Genomic DNA, 24654 nt, shown 5'->3' on the forward strand with positions numbered 1-24654 from the left:
GCAGCATATTTGTCCACTCCCATGTTGATAAGAGTATTAAATACTTGACAAATCTCCCTTTAAGGTACATTTTGAGCAGATAAAAAAATGTGTGATTAATTTGCAATTAATCGCAACTAAATATTTTAATCAACTGACAGCTCTAGTATGTTTTGATTATGCCTCTTAAGAGGGAACATTTGATTAATATATTTTGTCAAAGTACATTTGACCACCAATTACCTCCACCTGTGTGGAGATTGATCCCACCTGGTTAAAGTGGCTCTAATCCCAGAGATCCTCTCTGATTAGCCACAGACAGCAGGTGACGGGGTAGAAAAAGTCTTTGAAGACAGCAAGCTGGTTGGTTTGTATGTCACTCTGCAGGGAAATGGAGGAAGGCCAGTGTTTTGTGTACCAGAAGGTTTTTTTCTTATTAATGTTGCAGAGGACCCAAAGTGATAAACGTCATGAAATGGTTCGTTTCTCTTTTTTGTGGCCGGTCTGAAAACATTTAGTTTTTCTGGAATATCAGTCGGTCTATTCTTCGCACTCACACTACCAACCATCTGCAGGTACAACACAGGCTTTTCACCGCAGCCACATCAGCATTAAAACAAGTGTATGAGATGAAATTCTGTCCTCTCCTCTTCATCTTCAAAGCTGACATAATAAGGCCATCACCTCCTGCTGTGAGCACCAGCAACTAGTGCGAGCTGAGCGACCAGCTGCCGTAGATCAATGAGGTAAAAGTCCCCTGAGGGCCAATTTAGTGTCGACTCCCTCAGAAGGGCTGGCTGAGCAAAGGGCAGAGCTGTCGGAGTGAGTTTGTGTCTACTGTCCGGAGAGGGCGAGAGCGGCGGGTCTGTCAGAACAATAACGCTTCGCTGCCTCCAGTCCCTCCAACTTTAGTGCCATCTTGGGACTCCACACCGCCAGTAAAGTCACAGAGCAATAAAAGAAGCTGGTAATGAGAGGAGATAAAAGAAAACTCAAGACGAGGGTATCCAAAGTGGTCAAGAGCAGAGGGATGGCATCTTCATCTTACTTTCCATTAACCTATTCAAACTTTCCTCTGTTCCACTGTGATTGCTCCTCGGAAAACCAGTTAAAACCGCATGAAATCACACCAGTGCCCTTTAAAATCACTTTATTCCAGAGCAAAAAAGGATCAGTATATCACAGTCTTCCAATGCAATGCCAAGAGTATTGTACATCATTACAGAATCAATATTTACAGCTAAAATAAATTACATTCAAAATAATAAAATGACAATGTAGAGTTTCAATTATATTATACAGTTCATTAATCCAGACACAATGACACCTAAGTTTCGTTTCACGGCTCAACTTTTAACTTGCATCACTTAAAAATGACCCCTGCTTAAAAGTAACAGTGCGGAGAGACAGACTGCCTCTTCTGTGGCGACGACGGGAATAACCAGCATCCATACAAGCATCACATTGAGCCACCAGCGGAATTAAGAAATAGTGGGGGGAAACAAAAGACAGAAGCCGTATTAAACCTAAACAGAACCATCTGCAGAGACGGTTTAATGTCACGAGCAGGAAAAGCAGGACAGCCGTGACCAAACCGACCCAGAGCTTGGCACAAAAACCCAATAGGAAGGTGAGCGGTTTAGAGCGCAGAGGGCCGCGGAGACATTCATAACCTGGATGTTTGGAAGCGGTGATTTATGGAGTAGAATAATGTGCAGAGAGCAGGATGTTGCCTCCCTTCTAGGCCCTTCTCCCAATCATCTGTACTGATGAGGAAACATACCTGATATGTGAAACCACTTTCCTGTCAGAATGATTAAAAGAAGCCACACGTTTGTCTACGCAGATGAACCTCAGATGTTCCCTCGCCTTGTGTCCAACGGTGAAATGTGCTTGTGTTCACAAAATGTTCCCTATAAACGCTCTCAGAAGACAGCACGCAAGGAATCATGGGTAGACATCTGAGGTTCATACGCTAAATGTTAAAGCCCCCTTTTATACGAGGCCGCTGCAGCAGATTCAGACTAAGAGAGGAGAGAGTTGGCGTTGGATTCCCTGCCTTTGACAGTATCTATCTATATGATGCAGGACCTGGAGTTTCCCTGTTGTCAAGGCAAAGACGGGACTCTACACATGATATGTATCATGGCATGGAGCATTTCTCCTTCACATTGACTAGAGGGCTGAGAGTCAGCGGTTTCTCCCAGACTGCATTAAAATATCCCCACAAGTCTCCTATGACCCCTTTCTGTAGCTTAGTTTCAAACCAGGGATGAAACCGTGAGCCTTAGTACTGATCTCACCGCAGGTTTATGTGGACAAATACCAATGATAAGATCTGTACTAAGGGCACGTTGAGGCCAGATCCTTGAGGGAACACAGGCCGACAGTGGGGGGAGGGTGTGGGAGGCTGGCTGGCGCCCCCTAGCTGGAGTGGAGGACTGTGTGCAAAGGAGAGAAAGATAGAGAGAGAGAGAGAGGAAGAGGAGGGTTGACACTAGCGATATCGCAGGATCACTGGAACTGAAAGAGAGAAAGAAGAGAACGAATATTTAATGACAAGTTCTGCACATTATGTACATTTTAACTGTGCTAGTGTGTTCGGTGTATTACTCACTGATGATAATGAGCAGGAGAGCAACAACCACCAGGGCAATAATCATCTTCATCTGTGGAGGAAACAACACATCCATCATCATACTGTATACCGGAGGTGTGGACTTGAGTCATGAATTTTATGACTTTAGACTCGACTTGACAAAATCAACTCGACTTGGACTTTAACACCAGTGACTCGTGGCTTCACTTGGACTTGAAAATACTTGATACCTTTCCCCCGAGCCCAAAGATTAAAAAGTGTGTTATTTAAAAAGTGTGCCACGAATCGATTACTTTCCCTTCATTTCCTGAATCAACTGATGCTATTCATTCCCAGGAAGTCGACACACCAAGCCGACGGTCGGCCGTCGGAGAGTTTGGGCCCGTCGGTGAGCGTCTGTCGGCCTAGTTTTTGCAGTGTGTCCCGCACCGTTGGCTCTAGTCTGCCCGTGTCTGAGTTTTTTCGGCCGATTCAGCATGTTGAATTGTCTGATTGGCTGTTCAACTTAAACGAATCAATGCACGAGGAGAGAAACGGAAGTGAGGAAAGCAAGCCAACGAGTAAAGTCAAGAGGAAAAACACAGAAGTCTCTTCTCATTTTTCATCTTCATCTCATCTGATCATTCCAACACACGGATATTTTCACAACGACGTGGCCATCTGGAATGAAACTAAGTGGTGAATGAGAGTGGTGTGAAAATGGTCGACAGACGCCGCTTTGTTTCATCTACGTATCATAACAACGGTTTGTATATCGGCCGTCTTCTTTCTTCTTGTTGTTTCTGGTGTGGAGAGTTATTATCCCTCACGCAGGCGCAGAATGTACGTGTTACTTGCCGTCGACTGTAGTGTTTGCGGTGTGTTCGAGTGCAACTTGTCGGCCAAAACAAGGTGTCATACACGCACATAAACCAGACAGACTGCCCACCTTCATGTCTCTCCACCACATCCTCCGGTGCAGCTGTTTGGCTCGGCTACTGAAGGCAGACGCGTTGTCCGATAGGCTCTCTGGGACATGACGTGACCGCAGCACAGACGAGGACATGGAAAACAAATTGGAGAAAACAAAAACATCTGTTAATCACCGCATAAACAATTACCTGGCTATTGTTTTTAATTCGATGCTGGATGAGGTGACTCAAACCTGCCTGGCTCTGCGTTGGCTCTGTTTTGTGCAGTTTACAACGTGTTAGATATTATAGTTATGTAAGCCGCAGCTCTGCTGGTGAGATCACTCCTAAGTATTGGAATTAAACTGTGAACAACAACTTGCTGAATTTATACACAACGGAGCAAAAACACATTTCCTCAAACTTCTGTCCTTGTCGTGACATCCCTCTCCAAAATGCTCGCCCACGCTGCTCTCTGTTTCTTAGATACTGCTGTTAACTTGATGTTTATGCATGCTAACAGGAGGGTTACAGCTCCCTAGCGTGCAGCGCTCTGCTTGTCCAAGCCCCTGTCCCTCTTTAGAGTCTTTGTGTCCATCATGTGTCCGCCGTTTCCACGTCCATGTGCCGGTTAACGAGCGCTCGCTACTACAAAGGGAGAGGCGCTCAGACGAGGCTTCTGAGAAGATGCTTGTTAATGTGAAAGGTTTTAACAACAGGTTACCTGCACATGGATCAGAGAGCAAACTACACGTGTCAATCACAGAGTATTATACTGCTCACATAAAGACTCGTATTACGGACAACACACACCGCAGAGACACTATCAGCCACACAAGTTCAGCAAAACTCACACGGAGACTCGTGCAAACACACATAAATGTGTTCCAGATGTTGTACATTGTCTTCGTTGGCTTGTCGACATGACAGAGAGAATCAGTTATATAACATCTGTGTCATGATGAGGCTTACAGAGAAGAGACACTTCAGCCTCATCTCTTCATCTACGGAGGAGAAGCAGAAGAAGAAGAAGACCTGTGCGTGTCTTGTTGAAAGCCTCGCATGTGTGTGAAGTTGAGTAATAGAGCGAGTTAAACACATTTCACACACCTGAGAGAAAAACAGAGTGTTGCTGTGTGAATAAGAGTGTGAGACCTGGCAAAAGCTTCCAGACACACACCTGGTAAAACACTAAGCCTGGTCATATCATTAGCACCTTTAAAGTCTACTGTATTTACAGAATGTGCAAGCGCCCATTACTACTGACAAAACTAATGTTCTGTTGGTGTTTCTAACTAAAATATGTTACATATATGACATATTTCTGCAACGTTTAATGTAGAGCTGCAACAATTTGTCAATTAATTGATTAGCCCATCGACAAAAAAAGAATCTCCCTCTATTGTTGACAGTCTACCATGACCCTGATGACCTCTGGGAGGAGCCACAGGCTCACCTGTGCTGTCTGGAGTCAACAGGTGAGTTCAATGTGCCCTGAATCAGTGCTCTTATAACAAGGAGGAGAATCATTGCTCTGTTTGCTCTGCCACCGTCCAGACCTGTGTTCCTTCATGCTTCTCAGGTGCATCTAAAGTGAGTTATTCTTCAAGGTTCATCAGTTTGATAATGCCATGTGTTTGTTTAGTTCCATTTATGACTAATTCCAGAGTTTAACTGATGAATTGTTTGTTTGTTCAGAGCCTATGATACTTTGAGTTTGATAATTAAGATGGTTAAGATGAGTGAACGCATGGAACAGAACCATAACGTCATATCTTTCTCTATTTGTGTAATTTATACAGACCCACCAGTTGATGAAGTTAAAGGGGAAGCTCATGTCAAAATAAAGTCTTTTGTTGGTAGAATCTGACTCACTGTCCCTTATTCTGGTGCCTCATGTCTGATAGAGAGGCGAAGTCCCGCCCCTTCCGGTGGACCACCATGGGACGTTATTTTGGAAAAAATATGTAGTGGGTTGTCAACGGCGAGACAAATATTTTTTTGATCCCATTTGAATTATACATTGTCAATTCAAAAGAATTTTGCAAGTCAAGAAAGTTGCAGTTTGTTGTAATACCATTTAGTTTTGTGTGAAACCGTTCTGTGAACTACATGTCTGGTCTCCCACAATATGTCAACAACACCAACGTGGCTGTAACCTTGGCTTGGTAACTTCGCTATATTCCACACAGATATGTAACTGGTTGTCACGCTATGTGACTTTTGGGTGTGTAGTCTATCTAATTGTGTATTTTCAGTTTTATACTTAAATCATAAAATCATTTCTCTTGCCGTTGAATACCGTTCATATTTTTCCCCCCAAATAAGGTCTCATGGTGGGCCACTGGAAGGGGAGGGACTTTGCCTCTCTATACTTGATGTCCCTGATCTCCAGCCCTTATTTTTCATGCAAAAAAATGGAAGTTCTAGCTTCTGAAATGTCAGGATCTGATGATTTTCTTTGTCACATATGTTAGTAAACTGAATATCTTTGAGTTTTGGATTGTTGGTCAGACAAAAAAAAAAAGACATTTTCTGACAACACTGTGGGAGAAACCCTATTTTCTGACAATTTGGCAAGCGTTACTTGAAGCCCTAGTTTAATGCAACTGCTTTTTATTTGATTAATTTAACAGACTGACAAAGAAACTGTAAATGAAGCACATCCACTCAGTCAGTACACACAGCTTCCAAATATTAATAAAGCTGATGATTTGTCTATTCTTGCTTGAATTTCTTTTTTTGCAGAACTTTTCTATGCTAAAAGATATTCTAACTTTGTCTCATATGCAGGTTTTTTAATAACCTTGAAGTCGAGGGCAGACCCAAACCTTCATTGCTTGATTTAAAGATACATTAAGGATCTTTGGGCCTCATCAACAAATGTTTTTCTTTTAAAACGGATGCACGTTTTGCTTTTAGACCAAATGCCCAAATAACCAACATACAGTGAAGATCCTCAGAGCCATGTGCAAACCATCTGTGAGCTACCTGTGGAAACTATCCATTAAAACAAACGAGACTGATAAAACATTCCCTGTAGAGTTTGTGTCAACTTAATTTGACTCTGTAAATCAACAAAACGCATATTTTGAACATGTGGACACACACACATGAAGAACATGAAAAACATGAAAAACATGTGCTTGTCCCAGTGAGACTCACCCGACTTGTCCTGCAGGTCGTCGAGCCGCTCACCCCTCTCTATCACCTTGGAGATGTTCTCCTGCATCACATCGATCACCTCGTCAACCTGCGACTGCACCCTGAGGACACACGTTGGTGGGAGACGCAGAATCATAAATAATAGATATGAATCATAGAAGATAAAAGGTAAGATTTGTAAAGGAGTAATCCTTACTTTTGTGGTAACCCACCACCGCACAAAGCACCTGTTTTCCCAACAATATCCTCTTCTCTTTATCTAGCTCTGTCCAGCTGGCAGGCAATAAAAAGCCTGTCAGCCTCACAGTGACCTGTACGCACCTGTTCAGTATCTGCAGAATAAATCCTTTCTTTATTCACGGTGCTCATCATACCTGAGCATGGCACGACTATTCCAGATTACCCTTCAATCACTTATTTAAAAGTCATTCTTAGCAGTACCTCTTGGAGGGATGCAGGGTTAGAGGGAGGGGGGACATTGGCGAAAAATGAAAAGGCTCAGAGGCTCATGAGGGAGATACAAGACAGAGGAATTTGTTTTCTCTAACAACTGATCGTATTTTCACGTGTCAAACTCCATAGTCCAAGGTCGTGTCCCAGCCTCCATTCATTAGCCTTGGAGGAGACAAGGAGGCATAAATCGAGAAATGAGAATGGCCCAGAGAAGCATGGGCTGTTCCAAACCCACATAAACACACTGTGAGTGAGGACCTGACCTCTCAGGGGTTCAGGTTCAGACGGACACGGAGGTGAAGAGCCCGGGCAATGTGTAAACAACATTCCTGTAATCTGTAATGATGGCATCTAGTTTCTGGAGCTCACACCAACCACAAACTGTCGAGTACGAGCAGAACTTGGAGAAACAAGTCTGGGTGACGGACTGTCTCACCAATGACCTCGTCTGTTCTCTGTCCGTCTCTGACTGGAGGTAAATGTGGAAACAGACTGCAGAAGGACCGGGGAATCTTGGGAAGGTTACACAATAACCTGCACATGGCGGCCGGCCTCTCTTACACAATCCACTACAAACCTGTAAACATTCTGAGCCACAGTTGCGTAACACCAACGCCAAAACTCTGGCAGAGTGCTGGTACTGCTCCTCTGACCTTTAGTTGGGAGGAATGTGTTCGTACTTACTGCTTGAATTTGTCATTCTGCGGTCCAAATCTGGGTCCCGTTGGTCCTCTCCTGGAAAATAAGTAGTAATGAAGCCAAAGTTACCAATTTAATGTGTGAATTTTCAACTGTAACATCTTATTTTGGTGTTGATTTCATGCAATCTGCTTTAACAATCCATATTCGTATTACTGCTCTCATCATCTGGGTAAATTATACTTTAAATATATTTGATTTATTTATAATAAGCTCAGGGCCTGACTAGTCTAATAATGTATACAAACTCACAGAAAGAAGTCTTCCTCCTCATCGGAGTCCTCCTCCAGTAGGTTCCTCTGTAAAAGAGGAAGAGGTCAGAGGTCAGATAAGATATTGAATGACTATGATTTGAATGATTTCAGGAACAAGCTCCGGTACGAGCATCTCGTCAGTTGAAAGGCCAAAACAGAGTACATTCCTGGCACTCACAACTGGTGTTGCTGATACAGAGATATGACCTCCAGGGTCCAGATAGCTGCTGTACTGATCAATAGATGCTTTTTCTGTCTGTCTTCAGAGGGCCCAAATACAGTATACTGCTATTATAGTGCACTTACATTATGATGACTTCCTAAAATATAAAAGACCTCTGCTGCTCTGCTTGCCAACCCTCAATAAAAACTCTTCCTCTTGTGCTCTCTTAAGACTCCTCAACATCTACCTCCGACGAGGACGATCAGTTTGCTGGGAAGCCAAAAGAAGAGAAAGGTTTCTGGGATCTTAAGGTAAGCATATCTCTCAAAAATACCACCATGATCACAACCACGTCTGAGCCACTGATGGCTTTAATCAGGAAAGAACGCGCCCTGAGTAAAATGCTATTCATTGAGAATTAGTGAGGACAGCTGCATTAAATTCTCACAGGAGGAGAATTGGACGGGGCAGACGGTGAGAGTCTGGTTCTCATTGGATTGCAGACAGGAGGACTATATTCCCTGCTACTAGGTCTTCATCTTTACTAGAGATTTTCTAAGAGACATTGCATCCATATATTATGTTGTTCCATGAGTTTATGAGCAGCATAAATTACATTTGAATTACAGTATGCAGACGTAGTTTAGGTTAAACGTCCTGGATGTCCTGTAATGTTGACAGCTGCAAGTCAATGCCGTGCCTATAAAGACATTTTCTTGTAAATACATTCTGAGCTGAGGGAATGGTGACCATATGATGATAAAGAGGCACTAACACTCTCCTTCTGTACCTCTTTCTTTCTTTCCACTGTCATGGATGGGAGACATGAGGGAGAACTGGTAGTTATTATCAGAGGGCAGGAGGTAGAAAGAAAGCATGGACGGTTATGCAAGTCTGCCCGTAAGCCTTGCTTTGATCCCAGTTCAACACAATAGCAAACAGGATTACACAGAGAAACAGAGGACTGAATAAAGTAAAGAATCAGGGGAGGACAGGGAAGGTGGAGGTAGAGGTTGGGGGGATGATCACTTTGATGAGAACCAGACATTTGGCGGAGGAGTTTCTTCATTTTAACCTCCTTCAAAGGTCCGCTCTCTTTTGTGCATTCCCTCACTTTTTCCACTAATGCTAATTTAATGAAGCAAAATATGCATCTTCCATCAACATCTGTTTTTGACTATAATGGACATTTTAAATGAAACCCTATCGTGATTACCTGCACACTGACTCTGTCAATTTCTAAAGGTCCTGACACGCCAAGCCGACGGTCGGCCGTCGGAGAGTTGGGGGCGTCAGTAAGCGTCCGTCAGCCTAGTTTTTGCGGTGTGTCCCGCACCGTTGGCTCTAGTCTGCTAATCATGTTGAATCGCCGGTGGAGCTCGGCGGTGAGCGAAATCACTCTGATTGGCTGCTCGGCTTAAACGAATCAGTTCACGAGAAGAGAAACGGAAGTGAGGAAAGCAAGCCAATGAGTAAAGTCAAGAGGAAAAACACAAAAGACTCTTTTCATCTTCATCTCATCTGATCGTTCCAATACACGGATATTTTCACAACGACATGGCCATCTGGAATGAAGCTAAGTGGTGAGTGAGAGTGGTGTGAAAATGGTCGGCAGATGCCGCATTGTTTCATGTACGTATCATAACAACGGCTTGTATATCTGCCGTCCTTGGTCTTTCGGTTTCCCTTTTTGAATGACAAATACAGACTACCGCGACCTGCTGGTGTGGAGAGTTATCTAATCTCACGCAGGAGCAGAACGTACATGGTAGCTGGCTGTCGGCAGTCGTCTTTGCGGTGTGTTCGAGTGCAACTTTTTGGCCAAAACAAAAGCGTTGTGAGGTGACTCAACTGGTGGCCTTTGTCGCTGCTAGTTCTTTGATGTCGGGTTGGTGTGTCTGGGCCTTTAATCATCAGGTGCTCTTTTCCCATCCTGTATTCTGTTTGCTTCCTCCATCCCCAAACCCCAAACACCACCACTCCCTCCATCTGCGTCTCACCCTCTCGCTGCGAATGGATCCCGTGACCTCGTCGTCATTGAGGTGTCGTTTAAACTTGGGGGGCATGTTGTCTTCAGGTTGCTCCTCCCGATCTGGCTCCCTCTGTAGGACAAGAGGAGGAGAAGAAGATCATGACAGTGATTTGAGTTGAAGGCATAACCACAGCCAGGTTCAGCCGGGGAGCAGAACATGGAGAACAAAGTATTAAGTGTATGAACAAAGTGAGACCCTAAATTTAAAGTCAGTTACCCAGTAATAACTGCATTAATGGGATTGGTCATGGTCGAGCAATCTGAGGAGGGCTCTAGTCCCAACACTTTCAGGCATTCATTTCCTCTGCATCTAATATTTACCTCTGGAATATGTGACGAAAGTGGCTCTTCAAGCTGTCTTTGAAATAATATTCCTCTCCTCTCCTATGCCTCGTCCGTAAACAAAGAAATAAGATATATTAAGATGTCCTAATTCCTAATATTTGTGGTGTGAGCAGGCATTGAGCCTCACTAGCTATGAAAGGAAATGTCATCATTGCTCTGTGTGCCTTTGGGTGAAGAGCTCAACCATGTCGGATGTGGAAAACATGCTGTTCTTCCAATTATGCCCCCTCGAGTCCGTATTTTGGGTGTTATTTGTTCCAAACACTGTGTCTAACAGTGCAACAAAACACAACGGTGCCTCAATAAAGTGCCTCTGTGACACTGAACTAAACAACATGTGATCCTCAGGCCCTTCTGGAACCATCAGGGGAGGAAACACAGCAGTCGCACACAGACACACACCACTTCTCTCAATCCAACAATACAAGTTATACCATTGAATCCAGTTCAGTCTTGACACTGTGGATTTCTCAGCAGCGTCCGTTTCTGGCACTGCGATATGGAAAAAGGCCTTTCAGTAGCCAGGAGAGGAGAGGAGCTTTCCAGTAAACAGAGGTGAAGAGAAGCAGGGGGACAGGGCTCGCTCTGACGTAGCGGCAGCGTGAAGAGACACAGAAACAGAAAGAGGACTCTAACATGTTAGGGATGCAGAAAGAGAGGACTTTTAAATGTGCAATCCATAAAAAAAGCAGAATTGGATTCACATCAAAGTTGTTGATTTATAACAAAAGATAAAAATTACAGACGGTGTGATGTCAGGTTTTTGACAAAAGAACTGAGGAAATTGCATCATGATCACAAGAGGACTGTAGATTATTAATGATCACAATCAATATATGAATTGTAATTTGTTTTCCAAAAAAGTTGCAATCATTGAGTCAAGTGCAGCTATTTTACTACTAAAGTAATAGCTTTAAAGTCTGAAAAAGGACTCCTTAAAAGGGACTGTTTGTAACTTCTTACACGTATAAATCGTATAAGAAATATGCGTGCTCGCGTGTGGCTACGCTGTTCAGACAAGACTCAAACACTAACTACACGGAAGCACCAAAACCGCAAAGTTCTATGTATTAAAGCCCGTCTTGCAAAACAGTGTTGGCTGCGGTCATAGTACGCGGGGGAGACCTTAGCTTTGGTCTCTGCTGTACTCTGCTCCTCTGCTCCTCTGCCTGCCTGCCTTCGCTCAGCTCGCTCCACCTCACGTGCATGCGCGCACACGGCACACTGCAGAAGACTTCGTAGCTCTGAGAATATCTAGTGAATGTAAAGTGGATGTTTGTTCAGAAATAACTGCTGCAGCTCCTCCAGACCAACAGAGGTTTCCCTAGTCTTGGGAAGTGACGGGGCTCCGCAGAGAGAAACGTTATCGTCTCCGACCAAAACTCCGGTGTCTCCCCTGTTCCCTACGGCCGCGGTCGGGAGGCTGAGGCAGGAAAAGCCAACACTAGGATCAGCATTGATTCATGGAGAGATCTTCGTCTGGTCAGCTAACATTACTGCCAAGCAGCTGAAATATAGAATGATATTGTGGTTTTAGCTGACGTGTGTCGCCTCACTGTTTTGACCGATGCTCATTCATGTCTATGTAGAGCGAGCAAGCGCGAGCCCAACGCTGACTTTTATTGACTTAACGGCCACAGGTGTCGCTGTTAACAAGCAATTCTGATTCTTACAAACAGTCCCTTTAAAGGAGCCAGTAATGAAAATTATACTGGCATCTCAGGAGCACAGCTGGTATCAGGAATAGTAGCTAATTATATTTTATGTATGTTTACAGGGTCCTATGCTTTCCAGCTAAATATCCTCTTAATTTGACAAACGGTTTAATCTACTTAGCAATGTTTTTCCCTAGGTCAAATGTTTAAAGGTCCCCTATTATGCTCATCAGGATCATACTTGTATTTTGTGTTTCTACTAGAACATGTTTACATTCTGTTTGTTGTTCAAAATGTAAAAAAAACAACGTTATTTTCCTCATACTGTCAGCCTGAATATGCCTGTATGTATCCTCTGTCTGAAACGCTCCGTATTAGCGCATTTCGACGGAATTGCGTCAAAATAGCAACAGAATCTCGTTGCCAGGCAACAGCTTGGGTCCATGTGTACTTGCTGTCAGTTGATGTCATTCACATAAACTGCAACCAGGAATAAACTGGGACACATTTAGAATTTTTACGTTTAAATCTGTGTAAAGGGTCTAAATATTGTACATTTGTGACATCACAAATGTACAGAAATCCTGACAGCTTGTTTCAAATGCAGAGTTTCTGAATATGGGCTGTGTGTATTTCCCTGTGGATTGAGCGTTTCGGTACGTTCACAGTATTTATATAGCACCTGTTTTATAATTAAAAAACATGAAAATCTCACTTTTTTATAATATGGGACCTTTAATGGGTCAATATGTTCAAATACAGCCTCAAATTTGCAAGACAGTAATCTTAACTTTTGACATTTATATCTCAACAGTGGCTAAACAGATTCAACCATTCAACCCTCATTTGAAACCTCAATTTCCATTCTTTCTTTTGCAATTTGAAATGCGAAGATAGCCCTTACCAATCTCTTACAATGTTAGTTTATATCAAGAGACACACACGCCTTGGGAACACAGGGATGATCCCATTAGATCACAGCTGTTAGCAGACATTTAAACACGTCAGAATATCGTAACGACGCTTAAATTACACTATTACACTACTATAACATTACTACACCACATGTATTTGAATATATGGGTCCAATATAAACGCTAACGGAGCTATCTACTAGCTAGTTTAGCTGGTTCAGACCAGACAGGCCGCTTGGTTCATTGACAAATCTAGCTACCAGGCTAAGCTAAGCTAAGCTAAGGATGCTACCTGCTGTTTCCTCTCAGGATCCGGAGCTCGATGCTGGTAAACACAAACACACACAGTCTCTCAGGTGTTAATCCAGGTGTTTGAGGGTTCCAGGTGGTTTTAGAGTTTTGTCACTTTCATTTTAAACGGACAGGATTGTCATTCTGGATGCTACTGTAGCAGTCCTCTCGTCTCTGCTCCGTCTGATATCAGCTGACCAGGAAGTGAACACAAACAGCTGGAGGAGGAGGAGAGAGACTGCTGCAGATGTTTGACAGGGAGGGGAAATATACGTCATCTTTATTATTTTTATTTTATATACAGCTATATATATAGCTATATATTTACAACTAATATATTTACAATATATAATATACACATATATTGTAAATATATTAGCTTTAAATATTATTGTATAATTATTTATTATTTTTATTTTATATACAGCTAATATATATAATATATATACATATATATATTATATATTGTAAATATGTTAGCTGTAAATATTATTGTATAATTATTTATTATTTTAATTTTATATACAGTTAATATATGTATATATATATATATATATAAATACATAGAGTATATATATATATATACATATATACATATATGTATATATATATATATCAATTTCTCATAGAAATATACAACTCTGATTTCTCTGAATATAATAATTAATGTTAATTCAAGTTAACCCACTTCTTTATGCTTTACTTGAGTATTTAGATTTTATGCTTAAATTCTACTCTAATACATGTCTTTTTACAGCAACACATTTATTTGGCAGCTATATCAACTGTTCATTAAGATTTCACATATTAAAACTTTGTCAAATTAAATTGTTATAACTTATTACAAGAGTACTAAAGTATTATGATATATATGTATACCACTCACAGGAGCCATTGTTCTGTATAAGTACTTTTACTTTAGATACTTTTACTTTTATATCGTCACTTTACCTTTTATGTACTGTTACTTACTGTTTTACAACTGTTTACACATCTGTATATATTTACTTATTATGCATTATATATTTACTACATTCCTGTTTACATTCAGTTTAATCATTTTTGCCATTACTGTCTAATTTATATTACTTTATTTTAGATTTTATTTATATTATATATTATGTCTTATTTTAACTTGCAGTATTTTATGTTTAGATTCTCATTTTGTTTTTATTTGCGTGATCTTCTTTTCTTTTTTTTATATAAATATTTGATTAGCATTGTTGGAGGGAGTCTGAGACTTAAGATGTGTTTATGCTACCCACTCCTTTCTGTAATTTTTGCATATATGATAAATAAAGAACTTGAACTTGATACTTTAAGCACATGTTTTTGGTGGTCTAATACTTCTGTAATTTTACTTAAGTAACATTTTATGGCAGGGCTTTTACTTGGAATGTAGTAATTTTACACTCTTATACGTAGTTTTACTCTTTTTAAAAAAAAAAATTATAGACGAAACGAGACAACAAAACAAGTGAAATAATACATTAAAAATAATAATAATAAAAAGATAATATGGTTATTATATATATGCAAACCATTGTTGTTACTAAGGCCGTTTTTGTATACAAGTACGTATGTACCTGCAACTGATAAAAAAGAGGGGGAAAAAAATGCATAATAATAATAATAATCACAATCATAATCCTAATCATAATAAAAGTTTTACACTCTATAAGTTAAGTGTATGAGTGTGTGTGTCCTTTTAACAGATAAAAAGAGAGAGGGAAGAAAAATGCCTAATAATAATAATTGTTATTATTATTATTATAATAATAATAATAATAATAATAAAAGTTGGCATCAAGCAGTTTTACTTTTAGTGTTACTAAAATATTTAAAATAAATATATAAAAATAATAAACAAATAATTGTTATCATACATATGTAAACCTGTTGTAGTTAAGAGTGGTTATGTGTATGAGTGAGGGAGAGAGGGAAGAATTTTTCATAATAATAAATATAATAATAACAATAATAATAATAATAATAATAATAATAATAATACAAGTTAGCATCAAGCAGTTCTGCTTCTATTTTAGTGTTACTGAAATATTTTAATAAATATATAAAAATAATAAATCAATCAATCAATCAATTATGAAATCAATTATAAATAAATAAAATATTTTAATAATTTCTGCCTATTTTAGGGTGTGTGTCTGCCTCACCTGTAGATGGCAGCAGTGCGCATAACGTGCCTGAAATTTAATTAGAAGAAGAAGAAAAACTTTTACCGGAAGAGAGTTCTGCCTCATTGGTTTGTTACTGTTTATCACGCTTTATTTACAGATGTATTATTACGTTTAATCAGTGAATCAGTGCTATTATTTTAATCAGACAGTGTTTCTGTAACTGCAGACAGTAGAAACAGGTTGTGTGTTTGTTGTTGTTTCTCCTAAAGTCCTCCCAGAGAGATGATGCATCGTGCTGCAGATCCTCCTCATCCTCATCCTCTGTTCGGAGGAGCTCTGTCAGCCGTCCTCCCTCACAGCTCCACAGACACCAGCGAGCTGAGGGAGATCCCAGACAACCAGGAGGTGTTCGCCCACCAACACACCGACCAGAGCCTGATCGTGGAGCTGGTGGAGTACCAGGACCAGGTGTCAGACCAGGACGCTGCCAGGTATCACTTTGAGGACATCGCAGGCAGCAACAAAGCTCTAGAGCCAGGAGCTTTTCAAGTGACCAGTGTGGAGCCTTTATCCAAATCTGAGCTGTCCCTGTCAGACTGCAGCTGTGCCTGGATGCTCACTGGGACTCAGTGTGTGTCCAAGTTCAACGAAGAGGCGAGGAACACAGTGACCCTCCACCTGGGTCTGTTCCGTCTGCCACAGTTCTCCACAGAGGTCTTGATCACCTTCAATGATCCCCAGAGGATCAGCCCTGAGAGCAGCAGTGCTGCTTCAGCTGAGACACACAGAGAGCCGTGGACGGTGCAGGACTTCCAGCGCCTGTTGCAGACTCTGACTCTGCACAACCCAGGGCTGTTTGGGTAGAATTAACTGTTACCTTCTCAGCGTGTCTACCTACTTGGTGTCTACTCACCTATTAGGTTACACCTCAAACAATCAGATTGTTTTTCTACTCCATTAAAGGGACTATTTGTAACTTTCAGAAATGCTTGTTAACAGCGACACCTGTGGCCGTTAAGTCAACGAATGTCAGCGTCCTGTTGCTCGCGCTTGTGCACGCTCTAAATAGACATGAACGAGCATCGCTCAAAACAGTGAGGCGACACACGTCAGCTAAAACCACAATATCACTCTATATTTCAGCTGCTTGACAGTAATGTTAGCTGACCAGACGAAGGTCTCCAGAGGGAGACACAGATGTCCTGTTCTGTCCTTGATGTTTACTTTGTTCTGACATCTAAAAATTAATTGGAAAACCAAACATTTCATGATATGAAGATAGTTTTGTCATAATAAATGTGATGGATGAAAAATCTGGGACCATTTCATATTTATTTGTAGGTTAAAGATGCTCTAAAATTAGGGATGCACCGATACCGGATCAGATATCGGGCCGATACTGACTCAAATAGCTGGATCGGTATCGGTGACAATGTGGCCGATCTATTCAATTCAATTCTATGTTTATATACCGTATACATAACATGCTGGAATTTTAATTCCTGTTTAAATTTTGACCAATATGTTGCTGCATTATATTAGGTTTGATTTTTTTACCAAGTTACTGGGGTACAATTTATTATTTTAATTATAAATAACAATTCAGTAAATTTCTATCAATATACAGTATGTATTTGTTACATTGTGTTTTACAAAGTTAGGAAAGCGATGTTTAAGTCAAGTTTGAACATCAAGTCTGATGTTGCCTTACACAAAATAATGATCACAGTCACGTCCACACAGTGAGGCATACAGCTCATTAATTAAACACTGGTATCGGATCGGATCGGTACTCGATATCGGCCGATACCCAAAGCCCAGGTTTTGGTATCGATATTGGGACTGAAAAAATCGGATCGGTGCATCCCTATCTAAAATGCTCTAAAATGGTCCCGTACTGTGGAGACCTACAGTAACACTCACAGATCAGATTAATATGATGGATGTGTTTTTTGTGAAGGTATGCACCTGAGAGAAACGTGAGATTTGAGACCTAATGTCCCAGACATGAAGTTTCCTGCTCCTTTGTTTCCCACCACATTCCCCTTCTCCTACTCACTCAAGCATTTCCTCCTTTATTTGACTCCAAAATACTGCCACCATCCTGAAGCGTGTTTTTATGCTTAAATACAAACATCTAACAGAAAGGCAGTAAAGGGAACATGGAAGATCGGGCCTTTTTGTCGCTGTCGCTCCCAGGAGCGATTAGGGCCTTAAACTCACTTGCTGTTTTTAAATCTAATCTTAAGACTCACCTGTTGCCCTCAGCCTTCCCCTAGAGTCCTGGTTTCATATGTGTTTTCCTTTTACACTTGGGTCTCGAAATATTTTGTCTATAATTTTATTTATCCTATTTTAACTAAGGCTGCCAATCGATTAAAATATTTCATTATCTGTTCAAAATGTACCTTAAAGGGAGATTTGTCAAGTATTTAATACTCTTATCAACATGGGAGTGGGCAAATATGCTGCTTTATGCAAATGTATATATTTTTGTTAATCAATTAACAACACAAAACAATGACAAATATTGTCCAGAAACCCTCACAGGTACTGCATTTAGCATAAAGAATATGCTCAAACCGTAACATGGCAAACTGCAGCCCAACAGGCAACAACAGCTGTCAGTGTGTCAGTGTGCTGACTTGACTATGACTTGCCCCAAACTGCATGTGATTATCATAAAGTGGGCATGTCTGTAAAGGGGAGACTCGTGGGTACCCATAGAACCCATTTACATTCACATATCTTGAGGTCAGAGGTCAAGGGACCCCTTTGAAAATGGCCATGACAGTTTTTCCTCATGCTTGATTAGAGCGTTATTTAACCTCCTTCACGACAAGCTAGTATGGGTCAGAGGGTTGGTACCAAGGGATTCCTTAGGTTTTTCTAGTTTCATATGACACCAGTATCTTCACACTACAACCTCTGAAAGATTGATTGTGTTAATGCTTTAAAGAAATTAGTGGCATTAAAACAAATTTGCGTTCATGAGTTATTATCGTGTTAACTTTGACAGCCCTATTTTCAACATTTCTAATCATGTGGTTCTTTTGTGTAAATTGTTTTAACAAGGATTGTTTTACCCTTTATGTGAAGCAACTTGAGATTTTGCTGTATTTTAAAGTGTGCTATATAGATTAAATTCATTAGTAGTAGTAGTAGTAGTAGAGCTTTGCCAGTATCTGTAATGCACAAAGCTCCCTCTACAGACCACTAAATATTCACTCCCCCAACTTTGCTCTTCTGCTCTGACCTCCATATTTCTAAAGTAATGAAAACACACAAGTAATGACAAAGGTCAAAGTAGAGGTCAGAAAGTGACTTGAGGTTCCACATATAAACTCCCTCTGGAGCAGTTAATATTCATCGTGTCTTCAGTGGGACCTGAGTTTGGTCATAAACAGTGTAAATTGAGAGAGAGCGTCGCAGCAGGAGTATGTATTAGGTCAACTGTTTCCATCATTTACTGCAGTGACCTCATGGTGGAATAATTCATTAGCGTGAACCTTAAAAACCTTGGAAAGTCTTCATTCAGTTGGGTGACTTTAGTGAAACACAAAATTTATGGAATGGAAATTCACCCTCATTAATTGTAGCTTTGAAGTCAAAACTTTTCCTCAGTTACGTGTGCTGTTATTTGAGGAAACTTGAGCCTGTTGTTGAATAAAAACTCATCACAGCGAGGGAATTCAGGTAAGTCTTGCATAACAAATAGAAGACGAAGTCCAGTCTGCCTCCCCAAAGCCACATCAAACCCTCCTTATCCTCCGGTGCAATCACAACGGATTAAGATCTCATAAAGTCAGGCATCCTCTCCTCCAAGTGATCCCAGTGTAGCGCATTCCTTCATTAACCACAACAGCTAAGCCTCATCTGGGTAAACATGCTGTTGTTGATTCTCTGTCTAATAAAGTGTGAAAACATCCTGTGTTTCGGATCTGTGGGTTTTGGAACAGGCACATGACTTAAAGGTCAAGTCAGGAGACAATTTTCAGGGACATCAAAGGACGTGAAGCTTTTTCCAGGCCCTGAAGACAGCCCATTACTGAGTGGCTATACTGGGTTACTATAGTGCAGCGGTCTCAAACGTTTTACCTCGTGATGCAGAGCGGTGAACAGTTTAACAGAAAAATGATTGCTTCTACTGATTTCTCCTCTGGTAATGGATCAAAATGAACCAACCTAGAGAGAGACAGAGGTACAAATAGTCATGTTAAAAGTCCATAGAAGGAGATCACATGACCACACCTGAGGCAGGGAGGATAAAACAAACACATCTGTCTGGAAAGAAGCCGCCCCCCTCAGGTGCAATCACTTCCTCTCAATCAGAGGCCCTATATATGCTTCCTTCCTCCCTTTCTTCATTCTTTTTCACCTCTAGCATGATGTGTGTGGCTGCACTGTGAGTTCATTTACTTCTTTGATGCTTTGATTTACCTTTTTATTGCACAATATCTGTTGAGATGATTTGTTAACAAGATTTTTCTTGTTGCAGAGCTAAAACAACACACATACAGACAAAGCAAGAAAGAAGACATCTGTCTAAGATAATACATTCCTCTGCATTAACAGAACCTGCTGATTGCTTCTGATTCTGTCCATATATCAAGTCCAGTGTATTCTTGTCCAACAAGTCATTAATTTGTAATTTTAAAAAAAACATCATTGTTGGAAGTCTTCCATGACCCTGATGCGCTCTGGGAGTAGCCACAGGCTCACCTGTGCTGTCTGGAGTCAACAGGAGAGCTCAATCTGCCCTGAATCTGTGCTCGTATAACTAGGAGGAGACTCATTCCTGTTTGCTCTGCCACCAACCAGACCTGTGTTCCCTTATGCTTCTAAAGTGTGATCGCTGTGGACTTCAGGAGGAACTCGGCAGAGGATGTACTTCCTGCGGCAGCTGAAAAAATTCAACCTGCCACAGATGGTGCCATGATCGCTGCTGCCACCGCCAGGGACAATTTTTACTGCTTATTTGCACCAACAAACCAAAGCAAATTCCTAGTGTATACCTGATACACCTGGCATAAACAAGATTCTGATTCTGCTTAACTGATGTATTGTTTGTTTGAATATTATTTTAATTTGTTCAGAGCCAATGAGAGTTTGATAACTAAGATGAATGAATGCATGAAACTGATCTAATGACATGTCTTTCTCTATTCATGTAATGTATACAGACCCACCACCTGCTGTATTTAAAGGAGAAGTTTGTGTCAAAATAAAGTCCCTTTTTGGTGAAATCTGCTGACTCGCTGTCCCTAATTCTGGTGCCTCATGTCTGATGCTTGGTGTCTCTAGACGCCACCCATTAGGTTACAATCGGATTGTTTTTCTACTCCATTAATAATAATTTTAAAACCCAAAACTGAGAAATGATTTTAATATTTGACTACATTAAATATGCAATTGTGTAAAGATACCTTGTTTCATTAAAACTAGTAAAAGTTCACATGGCTAGAAATTTACATTAAAAAAATTCATCTTGTAGCTTGGGAACAAAATGATCTGGGTGCAAAATATTAAATTTAAGCAACAACAAAAAATGTATTTGGGACAAATGTAGGAATCTCGGTTTTATCTAATCCAAGTTTATATATCATTAACAAATTAAAACAAAAACTTGTGTTCATTTTAGCAGTTTTGGTGCTTTGAATTGGGGCATGTCACATGAGGATGTCCGTTTACCCTAATGTTGTACAAAGGTTCCTATAAAAGAATTACTACAATTCCAACTCCTTAGTGGACAATGTACATTTTAAACCTTTTAAATTCTCTGGTATAGGCAGGGAGTAGCTTGGGGGGCCCCACTGAGTGCTACAGCACTGACAGTAACTGTGTTGACTTTAAATCATGGAGAAAAAGAGGGATGCCTTCATAGCGATGTCTTTGACCTCTAGTGACCTAAAATCTGGCACACATTTTGGCTGACAAGTGAACTGAAGTCTGCCTGATGAAGACAGAATACAGCTTTCCTGTTCCTTCTCACAACTTGCTACTTCCTGACAAATCCCCAAACAAAACTAAAACTAGAAGGTCTAAGCAAACAGAGTTGTCCACTCATTTCACCACCTACAGCATCTTTTTTTCTCAAGTGTCAAATTTACTTGCAGAGTATCATTATTCATAATCTGGTGCAAAAGTTTTCTTGTAGATGATTAGAAAAGTTTCATAATGAGGAAAACTATGCCATAGTGACATTAAACCTGTGTAGTGGAAAATATATCAAATATTTGATGAAACACAGAGAATAACCTGTCCGTAGTAACATTAGTTGTTTCTTCGGTCTTGGTCTCATTCAGGATCTGTGTATTTGTGTGGCATTTTCAGTCCATCTGGGAGGCATCAGTCACAGGTGTATGCATAGTTCCTGCTCAGAGACTTCCAGCTCCAAGGTCATTTATTACCCAAACTCCCGTTATCAGTGTTATGTTTGTTCTGAATGCCCCCCCACATACTCCCCTCTCTCTGGATTCCAGCCTGAACATCCTTCCCTCGCCAACTCTGGGCCACAGAGCGGTCTGCTGCTCTCATCAGGATCCCGGAGCTCCTCTTTTTTATAATTTATGCTCTTCTCCAGGTTTACCTCTATCAGCAAAACTCAGAACGGTTGTCTTTGAGTTTCCACTGTGGAACAATGAATCAAGTCTTACAACAATTTCCGCTATTTTCACATTTTATCTGGAAGACATTTTTAACATGCTCAATTCTTGAACATTCTAACCCCGACTGGGAAATATTCACCAAGAATAACAAAGAGGGAATTTGTTTAAAAATAAGTTTATTAAAAAAAAAATATTATGCAGCACATGTTCCACTGCAGATTCTTCAAGTAGACATTGTGATCACAAATCTGTTACCTGCCATACGTTTCTGACCCAACAATAAAACATCTTAGTAATAAGGAGTATCCTCTGCATTGTCAAATCTAATGACTTGAGGTTTGATACAGTTTGCTTCAGATTCAGAGCCTGAAGCTGACCACAAAATGACTCTTTAGTCCTCCAGCTTCTTCTTCTTCTTGTCCTGTGGTGAGGTATTGTTGGTTTGAGAGAAGTGCTCAGACATAGCAGCGAGTGCCCGGTAGCGGTGAGAGATGGTATTCTTCACATCTTTGGGCAGTTCAGCATAGCTGCAGATGAGAGGGAAGTAGTTACAGTCAGTGTGGACGTGTTCTTATTCTTTGTACAATAGTGATAAATAATCTCTAATGCAAAACATAAGTTGAAAAGGATCATCACAATGATGCAATTTGTTGTATGAACTAATCTGCAACTCATTTCTGAAAGTTATGTGTGGTGACCTCTGGCTCCCCCTTGTGGTATGAAAACGACATTTCAAGCAGTCTTTGCTTACGTTTTGTCATATCCGTCTGGCAGGAAACAGGGATCCCATCCGAAGTCTCTGGGTCCCCTGGGTTCCACAATGCGTCCCTTAAAACACCAAGAGAAAAGAGTGAAAAATTTAAAATAAAAATGAAACACACATGCAAACAGTGAGGCAGTTTGAGAGAGACTCTGACCTCTGTTTTCCCTCTGAAGAGCTGCACTGGTTCATCTTTCCCAGCAGAGAAAGCAAACGTGCAAAGAGCCCACGCTGATTTATCTTCAAACCCAGCTAGGAGTTTGTGCAAGCCTGCAACAAAACATTTAACAAAATTAGAGATGTTGTATTCACTTCTTCCACAGAGCTCTAAATGTCTCTGTTAACAAATCTCAGCAGTGTCTTGTCTATTACCACTTACCTTCTGGCTGGAGTTTATCCAGGAACCATTTTCTACAAAAACAAAGTTTAGTTGTGATTATTACTGTTCATTACCACTACATAAAATGGCTCAACATATGTGAAAGTTATTATACTAACATGTAAGGACCAGGCAGGCCTCCCAATGCCTTGAAACACAGACAGGTGTCCTCTACTATGACTGGTCCATCAATCTGAGGACGAGAAACAAACAATACATCAGTTTCAATCATTCAACATGCACATATAGAATATACATAGTTGTAATTGTAGCATAGTTACTGTACCCGCTGTGCAGCCTCCTTACACTTCTGTATGGAAATCTCATCTGGCTCTCCTTGGTATTCAGGCACTAGATAAAGAATAAATAGTTATAGGTGAGCAATGATTACATGAACATATTTAATCTACTGGTGGTCTCTTTCTTTTGATACTTACAGTCAATCTTTTTGGACACTAGTTTGTAGGGAAACTTGTCTCCCAGGATCTGAATGACCTGATGGATGGGACCAAAAAGAGAGTAAATCTAGCAATCAATCATCAATCAAGCTTTATTTATATAGCACCTTTCAAACAAGTCAAATGCAATTCAAAGTGCTGTACTGACGATTAACAATTTAGAATGTTAAAAATGGATTTAGAGACTAATGCACACAAAAATAACCAATATAAAAGTTAAATGAATAAGAAAGCAATAAAAGATGGGTATTTAAGATAATAAAAGATAAATAAAATACAAGGAAATAAAAATAAAAATAAAAATAAAAATAAATAAATACAAATTATGAAACTACAAAACAAAAGCAAAAAAAAAGCGGGACTGACTTTTGTCAAATGAAAAAAAGAGACTGAAGTATTAGATTACAGCTCATGCTCACTGTCTATATTTAGCTAGCACAGTCTGGAACAGCATATGTGTACAAGGAAGTACAGGACAGCACGAGCATAACATCTGTCTCAGGTGTAAAATGTGCGAGTATTTTAGATTTTATTTTATTATAGAATATTGTTATTCACAATTTTTTTCTCATTCTGCTTTATTTTATTTTTGTTTATTTTATTCATTGTATTTTCTAACGGTAGTTGTGCTTTGGAAATACATCAAAATCACGAATAAAGTCAAATTAATTGAACTGAATTGATTTTAATTGAATTGAGTCTCACCTCTTCGAGTTTTTTAGCATTTCCAGTCACGAAGACCACAGATCTCCCAGCAGGCACAGACATGTTGAATGACAACCCGGAGCACTAGCAATATGGGACCGACGATTTCCGGCTCAACAAGAGCCAATCAAAACAGCGCTGAGATCCTCAGCCAATCACCGGGCAGC

At 40.4% G+C, this 24654-nt stretch overlaps 3 protein-coding genes across 5 annotated transcripts; 1 reads left to right on the forward strand and 2 right to left on the reverse strand.

Moving 5' to 3' along the window:
- Positions 1-1112: 1112 nt before the first annotated feature.
- vamp4 (vesicle-associated membrane protein 4) lies at positions 1113-13654 on the reverse strand. 2 transcript variants are annotated; one of them, XM_074635974.1, is made up of 9 exons: positions 13441-13654; positions 11014-11164; positions 10203-10304; positions 8038-8084; positions 7771-7821; positions 6634-6734; positions 3507-3586; positions 2597-2648; positions 1113-2502 (listed from the first exon to the last, which is right to left on the reverse strand). In XM_074635974.1, the coding sequence occupies exons 2-9, from the start codon at positions 11014-11016 to the stop codon at positions 2477-2479; spliced, it is 462 nt and encodes a 153-aa protein (XP_074492075.1). In that variant the 5' UTR covers positions 11017-11164; positions 13441-13654; the 3' UTR covers positions 1113-2476. The 2 variants fall into 2 exon arrangements, with proteins under 2 accessions (XP_074492075.1, XP_074492076.1); XM_074635975.1 differs by lacking the exon at positions 11014-11164.
- On the forward strand, positions 8495-16890 carry rangrf (RAN guanine nucleotide release factor). 2 transcript variants are annotated; one of them, XM_074635973.1, is made up of 2 exons: positions 8495-8513; positions 15847-16890. In XM_074635973.1, exon 2 carries the CDS (start codon positions 15860-15862, stop codon positions 16439-16441), a length of 582 nt encoding a protein of 193 aa, XP_074492074.1. In that variant the 5' UTR covers positions 8495-8513; positions 15847-15859; the 3' UTR covers positions 16442-16890. The 2 variants fall into 2 exon arrangements, with proteins under 2 accessions (XP_074492074.1, XP_074492073.1); XM_074635972.1 differs by lacking the exon at positions 8495-8513 and adding an exon at positions 15609-15702.
- A 5454-nt stretch (positions 16891-22344) lies between these two features.
- Positions 22345-24635, reverse strand: itpa (inosine triphosphatase (nucleoside triphosphate pyrophosphatase)). The gene is made up of 8 exons (XM_074635954.1): positions 24488-24635; positions 23762-23819; positions 23611-23675; positions 23444-23517; positions 23325-23356; positions 23103-23215; positions 22937-23013; positions 22345-22712 (listed from the first exon to the last, which is right to left on the reverse strand). The coding sequence occupies exons 1-8, from the start codon at positions 24548-24550 to the stop codon at positions 22577-22579; spliced, it is 618 nt and encodes a 205-aa protein (XP_074492055.1). The 5' UTR covers positions 24551-24635; the 3' UTR covers positions 22345-22576.
- Between the last annotated feature and the right edge of the window lie 19 nt (positions 24636-24654).

Source organism: Sebastes fasciatus, chromosome 5 (assembly GCF_043250625.1).
Source record: "Sebastes fasciatus isolate fSebFas1 chromosome 5, fSebFas1.pri, whole genome shotgun sequence".
Lineage (NCBI taxonomy): Eukaryota > Metazoa > Chordata > Actinopteri > Perciformes > Sebastidae > Sebastes > Sebastes fasciatus.

What these genes read in the sequence shown, in the direction of transcription:
- itpa (XM_074635954.1), bottom strand. Translation starts at nt 24,550, where the DNA reads ATGTCTGTGCCTGCTGGGAGATCTGTGGTCTTCGTGACTGGAAATGCT. An exon ending in TCTTCAGAGGGAAAACAGAG is followed by an intron (nt 23,014 to 23,102) that starts GTCAGAGTCTCT and finishes TGGTGTTTTAAG; the next exon opens with GGACGCATTGTGGAACCCAG. An exon ending in CCAGACGGATATGACAAAAC is followed by an intron (nt 22,713 to 22,936) that starts GTAAGCAAAGAC and finishes TCTCATCTGCAG; the next exon opens with CTATGCTGAACTGCCCAAAG.
- vamp4 (XM_074635974.1), bottom strand. An exon ending in GATCCATTCGCAGCGAGAGG is followed by an intron (nt 8,085 to 10,202) that starts GTGAGACGCAGA and finishes CCTCTTTTACAG; the next exon opens with AGGAACCTACTGGAGGAGGA. An exon ending in CAGAATGACAAATTCAAGCA is followed by an intron (nt 6,735 to 7,770) that starts GTAAGTACGAAC and finishes GTGTGTCCTCAG; the next exon opens with GGTGCAGTCGCAGGTTGACG.
- rangrf (XM_074635973.1), top strand. Translation starts at nt 15,860, where the DNA reads ATGATGCATCGTGCTGCAGATCCTCCTCATCCTCATCCTCTGTTCGGA.